This window comes from Hyperolius riggenbachi, chromosome 7, assembly GCF_040937935.1.
Source record: "Hyperolius riggenbachi isolate aHypRig1 chromosome 7, aHypRig1.pri, whole genome shotgun sequence".
NCBI lineage: Eukaryota > Metazoa > Chordata > Amphibia > Anura > Hyperoliidae > Hyperolius > Hyperolius riggenbachi.
In genome coordinates, this window is record NC_090652.1 from 115,752,762 (window position 1) to 115,770,912 (window position 18,151).

Below are 18,151 nucleotides of genomic sequence, written 5' to 3' on the forward strand. Positions count from 1 at the left end.
AAATGGGGTCACTTGTGGGGTTCCTATACTGCCCTGGCATTTTACGGGCCCAAAACCGTGAGTAGTCTGTAAACCAAATGTCTCAAAATGACTGTTCAGGGGTAAAAGCATCTGCAAATTTTGATGACAGGTGGTCTATGAGGGGGCGAATTTTGTGGAACCAGTCATAAGCAGGGTGGCCTTTTAGGTGACAGGTTGTATTGGGCCTGATCTGATGGATAGGAGTGCTAGGGGGGTGACAGGAGGTGATTGATGGGTTTCTCAGGGGGTGGTTAGAGGGGAAAATAGATGCAATCAATGCACTGGGGAGGTGATCGGAAGGGGGTCTGAGGGGGATCTGATTGTTTGGCCGAGTGATCAGGAGCCCACACGGGGCAAATTAGGGCCTGATCTGCTGGGTAGGTGTGCTAGGGGGTGACAGGTGGTGACAGGAGGTGATTGATGGGTGTCTCAAGGTGTGATTAGAGGGGGGAATAGATGCAAGCAATGCACTGGCGAGGTGATCAGGGCTGGGGTCTGAGGGCGTTCTGAGGGTGTGGGTGGGTGATTGGGTGCCTGCAAGGGGCAGATTAGGGTCTGATCTGATGGATAACAGTGACAGGTGGTGATAGGGGGTGATTGATGGGTAATTAGTGGGTGTTTAGAGGAGAGAACAGATGTAAACAATGCACTTGGGAGGTGATCTGACGGCGGGTCTGCGTGCGATCTGATGGTGTGGGTGGGTGATCAGATTGCCCGCAAGGGGCAGGTTAGGGGCTGATTGATGGGTGGCAGTGACAGGGGGTGATTGATGGGTGGCAGTGACAGGGGGTGATTGATGGGTGATTGATAGGTGATTGACAGGTGATCAGTGGGTTATTACAGGGAAGAACAGATGTAAATAATGCACTGGCGAATTGATAAGGGGGAGTGTGAGGACAATCTGAGCATGTGGACGGTTGATTGGGTGCCTGCAAGGGGCAGATTAGGGTCTAATCTGATGGGTAACAGTGACAGGTGGTGATAGGGTGTGATTGATGGGTGATTGATGGGTTATTAGTGGGTGTTTAGAGGAGAGAACAGATGTAAACAATGCACTTGGGAGGTGTACCGACGGCGGGTCTGCGTGCGATCTGATGGTGTGGGTGGGTTATCAGATTGCCCGCAAGTGGCAGGTTAGGGGCTGATTGATGGGTGGCAGTGACAGGGGGTGATTGATGGGTGAGTGACAGGTGATTGACAGGTGATCAGTGGGTTATTACAGGGGGGATAGATGCATACAGTACACAGGGGGGGGGGGTCTGGGAAGAATCTGAGGGGTGGGGGGTGATCAGGAGTCCCCAGGGGGCAGTTTAGGGAATTAAAAAAATGGCATTGACAGATAGTGACAGGGAGTGATTGATGGGTGATTAGGGGGGTGATTGGGTGCAAACAGGGGTCTGGGGAGTGGGCAGGGGGGGTCTGAGGGGTGCTGTGGGCGATCAGAGGGAAGGGGGGGGGGAGATCAGTGTGCTTGGGTGCAGACTAGGTTGGCTGCAGCCTGCCCTGGTGGTCCCTCGGACACTGGGACCACCAGGGCAGGAGGCAGCCTGTATAATAGGCTTTGTATACATTACAAAGCCTATTATACACTTGTCAGCGGTGATCTGCACGCTAGTAACCCGCCGGCGCTTCCGAACGGCCGGTGGGTTACAGCGTGAGGGGGGTGGAGCCTGTTGCCGGCGGCTGATTGTGTCACGAATGACGCGATCGCCGCATAATCACGCCCCCCGCCGCCGATGGCCGTATTGCGGTCGTTTGGGCCCAGCCCTTGCCGCCGCCCATCGGCTGTGGGCGGTCGGCAAGTGGTTAAATAAAAGACGTAGGAAGATTTACCTCAAGCTGTTACAGTGCGATGGGCTTAGTGAATCAAGCCCCATAGCTCTCAGGTGAAAGGTGCACTTTAACCACTAGGCGTCCATGTCACGCGGGTGGGTGTGCATGCGGCAGCAGCCCCAGGACCGCCTAATGGCAATTGGCCTAGTCCTTGGGGCGTGGTTTGCAGATCGCGCGCACTGATGCCCGCGCATCTCCGCTTGGATGACGGAGCTCGGCTCCGTCTTCAGTCTCCCAGCGGTGATCGCCACTCGGAGACTGTTAGACGGCAAAAACGCCATTAACACAGTACAGTGCTGCGATGTAAGGCAGCGCTGCACTGGGGACAGCCTATCACAGCCGATCGCTGTAATTGGCTGACAGGGGGAGGGAGGGAGGGGGGGAGGGAAGGTGGGGAAAATAATAAAGAATTTTTGTTTTTTTAAAAGAGAAAATTATTTGTAAAAAAATAAACATTGGGGTAGCGATCGGACCCCACCAACAGAAAGCTCTGTTGGTGGGGAGAAAAGGGGGGGATCACTTGTGTGCTGAGTTGTATGGCCCTGCAGCGAGGCCTTAAAGCTGCAGTGGCCCAATTTGGGAAAAATGGCCTGGTCTTCAGGGGAGTTTAAGCCCGTGGTCCTCAAGAGGTTAAAGTGTACCAAAGCTGTAAAAAAAGATTTGATACTCACCTGCGGCTTCCTCCAGCAGCATAAACACGTGTGAGACCCACGCCGTCCTCCCGCGGTCTGCCGTTCAGTCGCGATCAGCCCCGGTAATAGGCTCAGTCCGGTCCAGTCTGGGTCTTCTGTGCATGCGTGGGCCTACCGTGCGTGCGCAGTAGACCAGGACTGATGCAACTGAGCCAGTTACCGAGGCTGATGGCGGCTTAACGGCAAACCGCGGGAGGCTGGTGTGGGACTCACACGTGTTTATGCTGCTAGAGGAAGCCATGGCTGAGTATTAACCAGCTGAGCGGTCTGGACAAGCTCAGCTCGTCCAACACCGTCAGAGGCTGCCGCTCAGGCCCTGCTGGGCCGATTTTCACCAAATAAAAAGCAGCACACGCAGCCGGCACTTTGCCAGCCGCGTGTGCTGCCTGATCGCCGCTGCAGCGCGGCGATCCGCCGCGTGCAGCGGCGAAAGAGGGTCCCCCCAGCCGCCCGAGCCCAGCGTAGCCGGAACAAACAGTTCCGGCCAGCGCTAAGGGCTGGATCGGAGGCGGCTGACGTCAGGACGTCGGCTGACGTCCATGACGTCACTCCGCTCGTCGCCATGGCGACGAGGTAAGCGAAACACGGAAAGCCGCTTATTGCGGCCTTCCGTGTTACTTCTGGCCGCCGGAGGCGATCGGAAGAACGCCTCCGGAGCGCCCTCTAGTGGGCTTTCATGCAGCCAACTTTCAGTTGGCTGCATGAAATAGTTTTTTTTTTATTTAAAAAAAACCCTCCCGCAGCCACCCTGGCGATTTAATCAGAACGCCAGGGTGGTTAAACCTTTTTTTACAGATCTAGTACTGAATATGCTGTCTTCACAGTGAAAAAATTGCAGGCTCAAAAATGCAGTACTCTAGAGGCTTTAGCACCGCAAGGAAATGAAGTAACTGCCTTGCCTTTACCTAGGAAAGATTTGTAGGCGGAAGGCTGACATTTATTACTGCATGAAAACAGGTTTTGTTTATGACTGCCATAATGGAACGTTCGGTTTACTGCAGATAATAATTGTAATCTTCATAGTAAAAGTGCTGCCGCTCTTTTTTTTGCAGCTGAAGTCTCAGCTCCTTCACATTGCCACCTTAAATCAGACAATGAATGACAGTCTGGGATCTCTATCGGATGCAGTGGTAGGCCTGACCATACAGCAGCTGGAATCGCTGTCAGCAGAAGCTGTTCAGGGTGCTATACTAACACTGCAGCAGGTCACAGGGTGGACCAGGAGCCAAGTCATGATCCTTACCAGAAAGTTCCTCTGCAATGAGAAGGTAACACTCAGGGCCTTTCACACTATGGCGCTGTGGTAAGAAATTTACATAAGCTAATTTAATTGATAGAGAAAATACCTGCAGTGCATGACTGCTGTCTGTTTTTATCTGCATGGAGAAAACACATTCAAGTGTGTACTAGCCAATTGAATAGCATTGGTTCTCAGTTTACCTGTGCAGAAAGCAAGGAAGGGGAGGGGGGCCAATCAAAAGTATTGCAGGGAGGCCCAACGATTTCTAGTTACGCCCCTGCATATAATGTTATATACAGTATAGAGTGCTTGAGGGGGGAAGACCAATCTAAAACTTGCACTGGGGCCCATAGCGCCTTAGCTATGCCACTGAATGCGATAGAGGTAATTAAATTGCTGCATGTCCACCACAAAGTCATCCATGCATGATATATCCCAGAGATGTACTTCCTGTCCAGCAGGGAATACATCACTGAGGGGGCGGCGGGCCTGTGCATATGAGAGTGTTGGCACTGTCTGCCGCAGGGTAATATAATTGGGCTTTGGTGCGGTGCGATTCTCCTGTGGTGGTCTCTCCTGCTGCAGGAGAATCGCACCGCACAAGTGTAAAACCAGCTTAAAGAGAAACTCCAACCAAGAATTGAACTTTTTCCCAATCAGTAGCTGATACCCCATTTTACATGAGAAAGACAATGATTTTCACAAACAGACCATCAGGGGGCGCTGTGTGACTGATTTTGTGCTGAAACCCCTCCCACAAGAGGCTCTGAATACCGCGGTACTGCTGGCAAACTGCCACAATGTAACAATGTTCAGAGACAGGAAATAGCTGTTATTAGCTGTCTGTAACAGACAGAGCAGCTAGAAACAGCTAAATAACCTGCCCACAGTAACAATGTCACCATGTAATAAATGTCAGAATGTTAATCTGGGAGAGGAAAGATTTTACAATGAGCAAACACTGACTAAATCATTTATACATAATTATGGTAAAAAATGAAGCACTTTTTTTACTACATTATTTTCACTGGAGTTCCTCTTTAAGAAAAGCAGATAAGATGTTCCTTTGATTAATACTTGATATAATAACTTAATTACTTTTCTGTTAACCATAGAATTTAACATACTTCAATGTAAGCCAGCTTGGAGAACTGGTGAGCGGTGTCAGTGCGGACTTGTTCCATGAGATGCATACAAGGGACCTACTGCTGGCTCTGAAAAATGGACTTACCCAGCATGCATCAGGTTTTTCACCTGCACAGCAAGAAAGTATCCTCAGTAAGGTAACTGATCAATAAAGGTGTGTCTGAAATTTTAACCTAGGTAAGCTCAAGCAAGGTACGACCTCCTATGCCATGTGCTATGACTAAAGCCTTGTACACATACTAGCGTGTTTAAGGTGCCACCCCAGTCCCCTTTTCCCCAATGTGTCGCCAAGCCTGTTGTCTTCCTATGAGGGCAATGGCCCACTAGAGAGTTAAGCCACACTTCGGAGCTTTGGAGTTTCTGGAAATACCTGGCGATTCCAAAAGCACTGGGTGGACCTCCAAAGTAATTAAGAAAATTCTGCAACCTTGCTGTAAAAAAAAGTTATAGTTACCTGTGGTATCTTGTCCCACAAAGATGGAAGGTCTTCAGGACAGCTTCGCGGGACACAACACCACAGGTAACTATAACTATAACTTTTTTACAGCAAGGCTGCAGAATTTTCCTAATTACTCTGGTGGTCCATTTTAATTGAAAGTCAATGGAGGCGAGCCCACAGGAGCAATTGCGACTAGGAATATCGCAGTCGCGGTGCCTACAGCTTTTATGGAGCGATTACTTCCAATGCAAAATATACAAATGCTGTGAAAACGCTGTGCAATCGCTGTACAAAAGCAATATTGCAGTAATTTTACTATTTGTAAACTGCAATCGCTCTGCAAAGGCAAGAACTAAAAATTGCTTACAAAAACATTAAGCGATTTCGATTAGCGTTCTGTATTGGGTGTCCAGCCTTGCATATTACTTGAGTGGGAAAGCATACATTTCATGTTAAGTGAACTAGTTACCACTAGGTTTTTGCAAAATGGAGCTTTATTCTGATATTTATCTAATAGGAAAGTGTTTCCTGCTTGGGATACCTGTTTTTTTTGTTTTGTTTTTTTTTTTATTTTATTTTATAGTTTTCCTGTCATGTAATGTAATTGCATTACCTCTAAAATGTTGTTTTTGGCTTTGTTCACATCATAAATCGCCAGCGCTATTGCAAGCGCTGAGCGATTTATTGAGAGTTTTTTTCTGTGCTTTTCTAAGCACTTTTCTAAGCGCTTTTGCAGAGCGATTTGTTTTTTCGCTTTCTGATGTCAGTCAGGAAGTGAACTCTTTCACCTGGAAATGAATAAATACAATGTATTTATTCACTAAAGCGCTGGGGAAATCGCTATACAAAGCGCTTTTTTTAAGCGCTTTGCGATTTCCCTATACCTTCCATTGAACAAAAATGCTCAGAAAATGGTACAGGCAGCGCTTTGCTGAGCGGGTCGGAATCGAACCGCTCAGTTGTGACCACTATCATAGGGAATCATTGCACAAGCGCTTTTAGGGCAATTTTTAAAATCGCCGGCGCTTAAAAAAAAAAAAAAAAACGCCCTAGGTGTGAACAAGCCCTCAGTGTTTAACTACAAGGCCTCATTAGGGCCTGAGCACATTAACGTGCTTCTGTATGCTTTTCAGCATCAGATCATACATAATTTCCGGCAGGTCCGATCTGATTTCCGATTGTTTTTCTGATCACTAATATGCAAAATCTATCAGAAAAAAAGATCGGAAATCAGATCAGACCTGTCAGAAATTATCTATTTAACTGTCTATCTAACAGTAAAATTGCATTTGGCTTGATTCATGAAGGTGCGCTGCTATAGCAGCAAGAACTTCCTGACCAGCAGCTCAACCTAAATACAGGGATGCATGCTACGTACACTCTTGCAGCGTAGCGTACCTTCCTTAGTTACGTGCATTACTTACATAGCAACGAGCGCTCCTTTAAATGATGCCCGCTGCTGTGAAGAATTGCAACTGCGATACTTCACTAGCACTATCACGATACTTCGCAGCAGCAGGCAGCATTTAAAGGAGAGCACATTGCTATGAAAGCAACGCGCGTAACTAAGGCACACGACGCTGCAGGAGCGAGCGTAGCGTGCATCCCTGGATTTAGGTCGCGCTGCTGGTCATGGAGCTCACGCTGCTATAGCAGCACAGCTTCATGAATCAAACCCCGTATGGTCTGTACCAGGCATAGCACAGTCTCTCCAGCCAGCACTGAGCCTGACACTCTACACTGACGAAAATATGGAAAAAGTCAGCTCTCCCTGGCAAAAAAGGCTTCTCTATTATAACATTTTGTGAGTGAGGTTTTATATTCACTTCAATAAAGTGACCAAGTGATACTATAGTGTAATGCAATAGAGAAGTCTGATAGCACAAACCCCTCTAGTGTTTGCAAGGGGGCGATCTGTTACGCATACACAATCGAAATGTGTTAATAGAACATAAAAATTTGGGATGGATATGTAGCGGAAGTCACAAGAAGAGAAGGCAACGAGATTGATGGACTGATGGGCTCTCTGTAATGCATTACATCCACTTACCAGTAGACATATGAACATCCTGGTAGACAGCATCAGCAGTAATTACACCTTGCTGTGCCTGCTGCTCCTCCACATGAAGGTGATAAGAAATTTTGAATAGACATTCATCCTTCTGCTGATCCAAGCGTCTTTGTCTGCTGGGCCGCTGCCACCCTGTCATCTAGGCGGGACATCCTCTGATACATATATTCCTTTCAAGATAATTTTAATGTATAACCCACCTCTGTATGGTTTTACTATTCACTAGGGATGATTGGAAACAGCAAATTCCGTTCCGCCGAAATTCGAGGATTCCGCCAGCGCTTAATTCCGTCGCTATGAAAATCCGTCAGATTTTCGTAAAATTCTGCGGAATTCCGGATTCTGACGGAAAAATTTAAGTAATAGCAAATGGTACCTTGTTTATGCTAATAGTAGCCCATAGAACCTACCACAAAGACTGTGCACGCAGTTGCTGTTGAATGATTTTATGGGGATGTATGTGTGTCTTTTGGAGGGAGGAAGTAAGTCTGCTCAAAGAAGTTTCAGCATGTAGTGTTGGTGGTATAATGGTTAGGATAGCAGCCTACAGAGCGGCAGGCCTGGGTTTGATTCCTGGCCAATGTATGTGAGTTTGCTTTTAAAATCCTACAAATCCCTAAGCAAGCTAATTTTTCTCTTGGTTATATCACAATGGTACATGTTAGGCTGGCTTCAGCATGTAGTGTTGGTGGTGGTATAGTGGTGAGGAGAGCTGCCTACCAAGCACTAGACCTGGGTTCGATTCCCGGCCAATGTATGTAAGCTGGCTTTTGAAATCCTACAATTCCCTGGAAGACAAGACCCTCCTAGAGAGGAAGGAAGAGGGAAATAAGTAAGTCTGTCGAGCAGAAATTCTTCTTATTAGGCAAAAATTAGTTTGGTGGGGGAAAAAAAATTGCATTCCGTAATATTCAGCAGAATTTTGTATTTTTCCGCGGAAATTCTGCCATAGTGATATAGCAATTCTGTTCCGTCAGAACGGAACGGAATCACCAAATTCCGGCTGGAATCACGGAAATCTTAATTCCGCGGAATCCAGCGACCATCCCTACTATTCACCCCATAGGACTTATTACAGTTTGTCCTCAAACTACACTAATTACAGATTAGTGCTGATATTCATTTTTTCTTAAAGGAGAACTTAAAGCGCAACTGTAAACACATTAAAAAACAAACAGTTTCACTTACCTGTGGATTCCCCAAGCCCCCAGCAGCCGTCCTGTCCCGCGCGGTCCTGCACGATCCTCCGTTCTGCCGCCGCCAGCTGGTTTTGTTACCGTCGACTTGTAACTCGATGGCAACTGCGCCTGCGCGTCCCGGGCTACGGGAAGCTTTTTTGGAGTTCCAGCCCACAATAGTGTCCTGCGCCAGTTTGTAAGTCGTTCCAGCCCGCAATAGCATCCTATGCCAGTTTGTAAGTCGACGGTAACAAAACTAGCTGGCAGCAGCAGAACGAAGGATCATGCAGGACCGGCAAGGGGGGGTTGAGGAAGCGGCTGCTGGGGGGTTGAGAAAGCCCCAGGTAAGTGAAACTGTTTGTTTTTTGAGGAGTTTACAGTTCTGCTTTAAGTGAATATAACCTAATGAATAGCATTGTTTATTTTTTTACAAAATTGCTTTATAAATTATTTAGTCAATGTTGGCCCATTGTAAAATCTTTTCTAATCCCAGTTTACAGTCTTTAATTTGCCACACAAATACTTTACTGCTAGCAAGGTGCATCCCTGAGGAATGTTTGCTCTGAACTATTTACACCGACATTCCACAAAATAGTCAACGGTGCCTTACAAGAAGGGTGGTTTCCCTCTACTCTGAAAGAAGCAATCGTCAGGCCACTACTCAAGAAACCATCCTTAGACCCAGATGCCCTAAACAGCTACAGACCTGTCTCTAACCTCCCCTTTCTGGTAAAAGTTATTGAAAAGGCTGTCTACCTCCAACTTGAAGCCAGGCTCTCCAGAAACAACATCCTTCACCCTCTTCAATCTGGCTTCAGGAAATATCACAGCTGTGAAACAACCCTCATCCAGATTTGCAATGATCTGCTCATTGCAAGAGACAAGGGTCAATGTTCCATCCTGATTTTGCTCGACCTCTCAGCGGCTTTGACACAGTCGTTTATGAAATCTTGCTCAACAGGCTACAAGAGTACTGTGGCATAGATGGCATTGTTCTCCAGTGGTTCAACTCCCTCCTGGCTGGCAGAACACAAAGGGTAGCCTTAGGGCCCTTCCTCTCCAACCCTGTACCACTAAAATACGGTGTACCTCAGGGCGCAATATTATCCCCTTTACTGTTCACCATATACATGCTGCCACTTGGAGAAATCATACAAAAACATGGCCTCACATACCATTGCTATGCTGATGACACCCAGCTATATTTGTCATTCAAACCTGGCATCACAGACCCTACTCCACAAATAAACTCATGCTTAGCTGAGCTTCAGGAGTGGATGAATATTAACTGGCTAAAACTTAATGCTGACAAAACTGAGGTTCTTGTTATCGAGGGCCAGGGCTCAACAGCAAAGCAGCCCCAGTCTCAACCAACTTCGCTAAGGATAGGGAACTCAGACCTGAAAAATTCAGACTGTGTGCGCAGCCTAGGAGTACTGATTGATAGGAAATGAAACTTCAGGAATCAAATCTCAGCTGTTGTGAAACATTCCTTCTTTCATCTAAGGAATATTGCAAAGATTAAACACCTAATTCCTTCAGAGGATCTTCCAACCCTTGTCCATGCCTTCGTCACATCAAGGTTAGACTACTGCAACGCCCTCTACACGGGCCTGCATAAGAAAGACTTACGCCGCCTGCAATTAGTACAGAATGCCGCCGCAAGGCTGTTAACGAGCCAACCCCGCCATTGCCACATAACACCAACCCTGAGCTCACTCCACTGGCTACCGATAAAATGGAGAATTCTGTTTAAGATTGGCTCACTGACATTCAACTCCTTGCACAATCTGGGCCCTGGATACCTGAAGGACTTGTTGCAATTGCATCACACCCCCCACAATCTTAGATCAAAAGGACGTAACACTTTGGTCACCCCCAGAGTCCACCTCAAAACCTTTGGAGACAGAGCCTTTTGTCATGCTGCCCCTACATTTTGGAAATCCCTGCCACACCAAATAAGGACAGCTCCATCCCTGGAAGCATTTAAAGAGAATCTGTACTCTAATATTCTTACACTAAAAAGCATACCATTCTATTCATTATTTTCTCCTGTGCCCCTCTGTACTGTTTCTGCCACTCTCTGCTGCAATCCTGGCTTGTAATTAACAGTTTTAGGCAGTGTTTACAAACAAACTAACCAGCTTGTAATAGGCTCAGCTAAGCATAGTGTGTGAGTCATTCAGAGTGTGCAGGGGGCCTGCAGAGGGTGTGTATCGCTTCTACCAATCACAAGCAGCCCTGCACATTCCACACAATCAAGCCTTAGCCCGACAGACATGACAGAGGAAAGATACATTGATTTATTACAGAGAGGTACAGACTAACCAGCAAGTAGTGTTGGGCGAACAGTGTTCGCCACTGTTCGGGTTCTGCAGAACATCACCCTGTTCGGGTGATGTTCGAGTTCGGCCGAACACCTGACGGTGCTCGGCCAAACCGTTCGGCCATATGGCCGAACTAAGAGCGCATGGCCGAACGTTCCCCGAACGTTCGGCTAGCGCTGTGATTGGCCGAACGGGTCACGTGGTTCGGACCCGAACGCGCTCTGATTGGCCGAACTGTCACGTGGTTCGGGTAAATAAATACCCGAACCACGTCATATCTCCGCCATTTGTCTGTGGGTTTAGCTTTGGGTAGGCAGGCAGGGTAGTTCGCGCTCCAGCCACGCTAGCCAGGGTCCCCCCCAGTCATTGTGTGTCGCTGCTGGGAATAGTAGTACACCGCTCGCTCAGCATTCTGTTTACTGCCACTCTGTGTACCTCGCTCAGCCACACTATATAGCATTCTGTTTACTGCCACTCTGTGTCTGCTGGGAATAGTAGTACACCGCTTGCACAGCCACACTATATAGCATTCTGTTTACTGCCACTCTGTGTACCTCGCTCAGCCACACTATATAGCATTCTGTTTACTGCCACTCTGTGTCTGCTGGGAATAGTGGTACACCGCTCGCTCAGCCACACTATATAGCATTCTGTTCACTGTTCTGTGTCTGCTTGGAATAGTGGTACACCGCTCGTTCAGCCACACTATATAGCATTCTGTGTACTGTTCTGTGTCTGCTGGGAACAGTAGTACACCGCTCGTTCAGCCACACTATATAGCATTCTGTGTACTGTTCTGTGTCTGCTGGGAACAGTAGTACACCGCTCGCTCAGCCACACTATATAGCATTCTGTTCACTGTTCTGTGTCTGCTGGGAATAGTGGTACACCGCTCGCTCAGCCACACTATATAGCATTCTGTTCACTGTTCTGTGTCTGCTGGGAATAGTGGTACACCGCTCGCTCAGCCACACTATATAGCATTCTGTTTACTGTTCTGTGTCTGCTGGGAATAGTGGTACACCGCTCGCTCATCCACACTATATAGCATTCTGTTCACTGTTCTGTGTCTGCTGGGAATAGTGGTACACCGCTCGCTCAGCCACACTATATAGCATTCTGTTCACTGTTCTGTGTCTGCTGGGAATAGTGGTACACCGCTCGCTCAGCCACACTATATAGCATTCTGTTTACTGCCACTCTGTGTACCTCGCTCAGCCACACTATATAGCATTCTGTTTACTGCCACTCTGTGTCTGCTGGGAATAGTGGTACACCGCTCGCTCAGCCACACTATATAGCATTCTGTTCACTGTTCTGTGTCTGCTGGGAATAGTGGTACACCGCTCGCTCAGCCACACTATATAGCATTCTGTTTACTGTTCTGTGTCTGCTGGGAACAGTAGTACACCGCTCGCTCAGCCAGAGTATATAGCATTGTGTTTACTGCCACTCTGTGTACACCGCTCAGCCAGACTATATACCATTGTTTACTGACACTCTGTGTACACCACTCAGCCACACTATATACCATTGTTTACTGACACTCTGTGTACACCGCTCAGCCAGACTATATACCATTGTTTACTGCCACTCTGATTCTGCTGGGAACAGTAGTACACCGCTCGCTCAGCCAGACTATATACCATTGTTTACTGACACTCTATGTACACCGCTCAGCCAGACTATATACCATTGTTTACTGCCACTCTGATTCTGCTGGGAACAGTAGTACACCGCTCGCTCAGCCAGACTATATACCATTGTTTACTGACACTCTATGTACACCGCTCAGCCAGACTATATACCATTGTTTACTGCCACTCTGATTCTGCTGGGAACAGTAGTACACCGCTCGCTCAGCCAGACTATATAGCATTGTGTTTACTGCCACTCTGTGTACACCGCTCAGCCACACTATATAGCATTGCGTACTCTGCCAGTCAGTGTGTATATTGCTGGGATCAGTAATACTCCACTCACCGTCAACCACTATATGAGCTCAACATGAGTTCCCCAGAGACCTCCGCTGTGAGCAGCACTCCCAACAACAGCAACAGCCAACGCCCCACGCAAGCTATAACATCCACCCCAGCAGCCAGTGGTCAGCAGCAGCCCTCCCCGGAGGAGAACGTTGTGTCCATCAGTCCGTCGCCAGAGCGATTAATGAGGGCTGCCATTGAGGAGATGATGGGGCCTGATGTGGAGGAGGAGGTCTGGCTCAGGCCAGCATCCCAAGTTAATGTTGAGGACGATGAGGGGTCTGTGTCTGGGGATGTTGGGGTGGCAGAGGTGGTGGGTGGGTCAGACTCAGGAGAAGAGTTGTATGATGAGGATGATGATCGGGACCATCTGTATGTGCCTCAGAGTCCGACCCCGGAAAACATGTTGTATCGTGTGTTTAGGTACTAAAATCTGCGTTCCCTCCCAGTAGTGTTGGGCGAACAGTGTTTGCCACTGTTCGGGTTCTGCAGAACATCACCCTGTTCGGGGTGACTATATAGCAGACTATATAGCATTGTGTTTAATGCCACTCTGTGTACACGGCTCAGCCACACTATATAGCATTGTGTTTACTTCCACTCTGTGTCTGCTGGGAACAGTAGTACACCGCTCACCCGCCACTGTATAGCATTGTGCTCTGTGTCACTGCTGACAATAGTGGTACACCGCTCACCCACCACTGTATAGCATTTCTGTACTGCCACTGTACTGCTGCCAGTCAGCGTGTACTTTAAGGATAAGTGAAATGAGGAAGAAATCCGGTGAAAGAGGGAGGGGCAAGGGAAGAGGTGTTTCCCCTGACGGTTCACGTACAGGCCACAGGGGAGCACCCAAGAAAACCCACTCAATACTGCCCATGTTGTCCAGGACAACAACCCTCACAGATCCAAAAGAACAGGACCAGATAATTACTTGGATGACCTCTCAAGCGTCCAGCAGTGGGTTAAGCAGCACCAGCACATCACGCACGAGGTCCGAGTCCTCAGCCAGTTAAAGTCTGGGCTTTCTTTGAAGACTGCACTGAGGATGTTACCATGGCGATTTGCAAGGTGTGCAAGACCCGCCTGAGCAGGGGGAAAAGTATTAACAACCTCTCCACCACCAGCATGAGCCGCCACATTCTATCCAAACATCCCACTCTGTGGGCAAACGCGGCAGGACAGGGTACCACCAGCAACACTGCCTCCCTTGGGTTCACCAGACTCACCACCAGACCCGCCTCAGCAGCAGCAGTAGCCCAGCCATTGCGTGGTTCACAACATTCACAAACATCAGACGATGCTGACACTGTCACTTTCCGGACTAGTGCTCTTGAGGTCTCCCAGTGTTCATCAAACACAACAACCAACAGCCCTTCGGTGTGCAGCGCTACGGTTGAGTTGTCTGTTTCTGAGATGTTTGAGCACAAGAGGAAATTGCCAGCAAATGACCCCCGGGCCGTGGCAGTAACAGCCAGCCAGCATAGCCAAGCTTCTGGCCTGCGAAATGCTGCCATATCGAGTGGTGGAGACAAACAGCTTCAAGGGCATGATGTCAGTGGCCATCCCACGTTACGTGGTTCCCAGCCGCTACCACTTTGCGCGCTCTGCAGTGCCTGAGTTGCATGAGCACGTGGTCAGCTAAATAACCCGAAGCTTGAAGAATGCCGTTGCCTGCAAGGTTCACCTCACCACTGACACCTGGACGAGTGCGTTCGGCCAGGGTCGATACATCTCCCTTACCGCGCACTGGGTGAACCTTGTGGAGCCTGGCAGCGATTCCTCACCTGCTACGGCGCGGGTGTTGCCCACGCCGCAAACAGCTGGATAACAACAGCAGCACCTACCTCTCTGACTCCTTCTCCTCCAACGCATCTCAAAGCTGTACCTCATCCGGAAATGCTAACCCAGCACCAGCAGCAGTAGGATCGTGGAAGCAGTGCAGCACAGCTGTTGGCATGCGTCAGCAAGCGTTGCTGAAGCTGATCTGCCTTGGGGATAAGCAGCACACAGGGGAGGAAATTTGGAGGGGAATAAAGGAACAGACGGATTTGTGGCTGGCACCGCTGGACCTGAAACCGGGCATGAAGCTAGACACCTGGCACGAACTGGCAATGTACGCAATAGAGGTGCTGGCTTGCCCGGCAGCCAGCGTTATGTCGGAACGCTGTTTCAGTGCTGCCGGAGGCATCATCACAGATCGGCGTATCCGCCTCTCCACAGAAAATGCAGACCGTCTGACTCAAATTAAAATGAATCAATCCTGGATTGGAAACGACTACGCAACACTCCTGGACCCCAACCAAGTAACATGACCGATGAACATCTGGGATGGTTTAGCGTTTCCGGTCCCTGTTTATTGAACCTCTCATCTGTATTACATTTATGACTGCATGGCGGCAAAAAGCATTGCTGCTATATCCGCACGCTTTTTGTCCTCATGCAAGGCCTGGGTTGTTGTGTCTCACAAAGCGTGGCCTTCTCCTCCTGCGCCTCCTCCTGTTCCATCACGTGTGCTGCTGCTGCTGCTGGGTTACCGTTGCCGCGTGGTCCCTGTTTATTGAACCTCTTATCTTTATTACATTTATGACTACATGGCGGTACAAAGCATGCTATCCGCACGCTTTTTGTCCTCATGCAAGGCCTGGGTTGTTGTGTCTCACAAAGCGTGGCCTTCTCCTCCTGCGCCTCCTCCTGTTCCATCACGTGTGCTGCTGCTGCTGCTGCTGCTGGGTTAGCGTTGCCGCGTGGTCCCTGTTTATTGAACCTCTTATCTTTATTACATTTATGACTACATGGCGGTACAAAGCATGCTATCCGCACGCTTTTTGTCCTCATGCAAGGCCTGGGTTGTTGTGTCTCACAAAGCGTGGCCTTCTCCTCCTGCGCCTCCTCCTGTTCCATCACGTGTGCTGCTGCTGGGTTAGCGTTGCCGCGTGGTCCCTGTTTATTGAACCACTTATCTTTATTACATTTATGACTGCATGGTGGTACAAAGCATGCTATCCGCACGCTTCTTGTCCTCATGCAAGGCCTGGGTTGTTGTGTCTCAAAGCGTGGCCTTCTCCTCCTGCGCCACCCTCCTCCTGTTCCATCACGTGTGCTGCTGCTGGGTTAGCATTACCGGTCCCTTTTCCTGGAACCTCTTATATGTATTACATTTATGACTGCATGCCGACAAAAAGCATGTTACCTGTGCAAAGAAAACAGACATTTCCCGCATTTAAAAGACAGTTTTCCCTTTGAAACTTTAAAATCGATTTTCTCAAAAACTATAAGCTCTTTTTGCTAAATTTTTTTTTCCTCTTGTACCCACTCCCAAGGTGCACATACCCTGTAAATTTGGGGTATGTAGCATATAAGGAGGCTTTACAAAGCACAAAAGTTCGGGTCCCCATTGACTTCCATTATGTTCGGAGTTCGGGTCGAACACCCGAACATCGCGGCCATGTTCGGCCTGTTCGGCCCGAACCCGAACATCTAGATGTTCGCCCAACACTACCAGCAAGCTCATGGTGACCCAGAACTCATTGGAGTGTGTAAGGGACTACTTGTATTTATTACAGAGACAGTGCAATTAGGAAAGACTGCAGTAAGCCAGAGCAGATTAGAACAGGCATAGGAACGTATAGGATAGAAGAACTAAGGCTGAAAAATGTGTTACAAAGTCTCTTTAAGTCTAAACTGAAAACCTACCTCTTTAGTCTGGCTTTCATGAACATCTGACTATCTCCTCTGTAACACAACCCAGCCTGCAACCCTGTATTAATCTGAGACACAACTATGCGCTTTGAGTCCTATGGGAGAAAAGCGCTTAACAAATGTTATTGTATTGTATTGTATTGTATTGTTTGTTGTTGTTCCAAAGTGAGGAGAAATAACACCTGCTTTTCCAGAGTGCCTTAGGGGCAGAAGGCTGCATAACTAAATAGCCTAGGCTAACCATCACTGGAAAGGCGAGGTTACATACCAACATACAAAAATATATAAATATTGGAGACAGGTATATAACAATACCCCCCCCCCCCCCCCCCCCATACTGCACTCATCTACAGAAGCGTGAGGAGGACCTGTCCTGCTGCCAAGATGAGATAAGGTATGATGCTCCACTGTTGCTGCTCGTTCTTCCTGTTTGATCTTCAGATCCTCCAGAGTGGTCCTAAATGGGTTGGATTGCTTCTCTGACCAATAGGGAAGCTCCAGAACCTGCTCATGCTACGGTCTGTTCTAATTAACCTTGTAACTTCCAATCCAGTCTCTGGAACTGCTGAAATGTAGACATAGTAGTTTTCACTAAAGATCACTCTATGTACTGCATGGCAATGTGCTGGCTTCCAATGTTCCCTGGCTAGCCCAGCCGTCACCTCCTGCCCCCCACTCAGACTGCACCACACTCAGCATTCTGAAGCTACCCTGCCACACCGCCTCCGATCATAGAGAGCTGTACATTTAACCCACCTATCCAGCTCTCTATGCTACATGCATGCTGCTGGGCTGGTTACTACAAAAGGAGCATAGAGAGCTAAATGGGTGGGCTGGATGGGCAGCAGCTTGTCTCCAGGATGGGGAGCGTAGGTTCGTGCCTAGTGTGCCCAGTGCTGAATCAGGTTTAGGATCACATGCTCTCTGTTGCTAGAAAAGTTTTCTCGACGTTCTGACAGCACTGACACCAGTGAATGGTCCTAGGGCCAATGTCCCCTTTACCACCAACTCAGCAGGCTCCAATACTTGTGGGGAAGTGGAGATCTGTAAGAAAGAGACAGAAACAATTTATGGCGTATTAACTTTTAATGACTGCTTGTGGTAAAAAATATATTTTACTTACAATATGAAAGTGTTAAAAACGCTTATCACCCAGCAAAGGGGTCGGCAGGAAGCCTCTGTGTCTGTGATTCCCAGACTGGCAGTATGGGTGTCCTGGTGGATGTGGATCTGGATAAGTGTCAAGAGTGGGCGGGTCCTGCGGTCATGACATGTTTCAACGTTGCTACACCTTCATCAGATCACCAGATCTGTCTGTTGCTGTTTCCCAATATTGTCTCACATTTGCTTTTGCAAGGTTGTAATTTTGCAAGCCTTACCTTCCCCATGCAAATGTGGGTATTATGTTTAAATTAACCTTTGAGACACAATGAAATTTTTTTTTACTTTGTTTTTGCTCGTTTTGCTTTATTTTGTTCTGACATATTTGCTGCATCTGTGTGTTGGATCAGTGAAGGTCA

At 48.2% G+C, this 18,151-nt stretch overlaps 1 protein-coding gene across 1 annotated transcript in view; it reads left to right on the top strand.

The window, feature by feature from the left end:
• Window positions 1–18,151, top strand: part of OTOA (otoancorin) — a 253,400-nt gene that overhangs the window by 60,612 nt on the left and 174,637 nt on the right. The window contains exons 8-9 of the mRNA XM_068247315.1: window positions 3,599–3,814; window positions 4,902–5,069. Of these exons, the coding sequence (XP_068103416.1) occupies window positions 3,599–3,814; window positions 4,902–5,069 (384 nt within the window). The remainder of the gene's footprint in view (window positions 1–3,598; window positions 3,815–4,901; window positions 5,070–18,151) is intronic.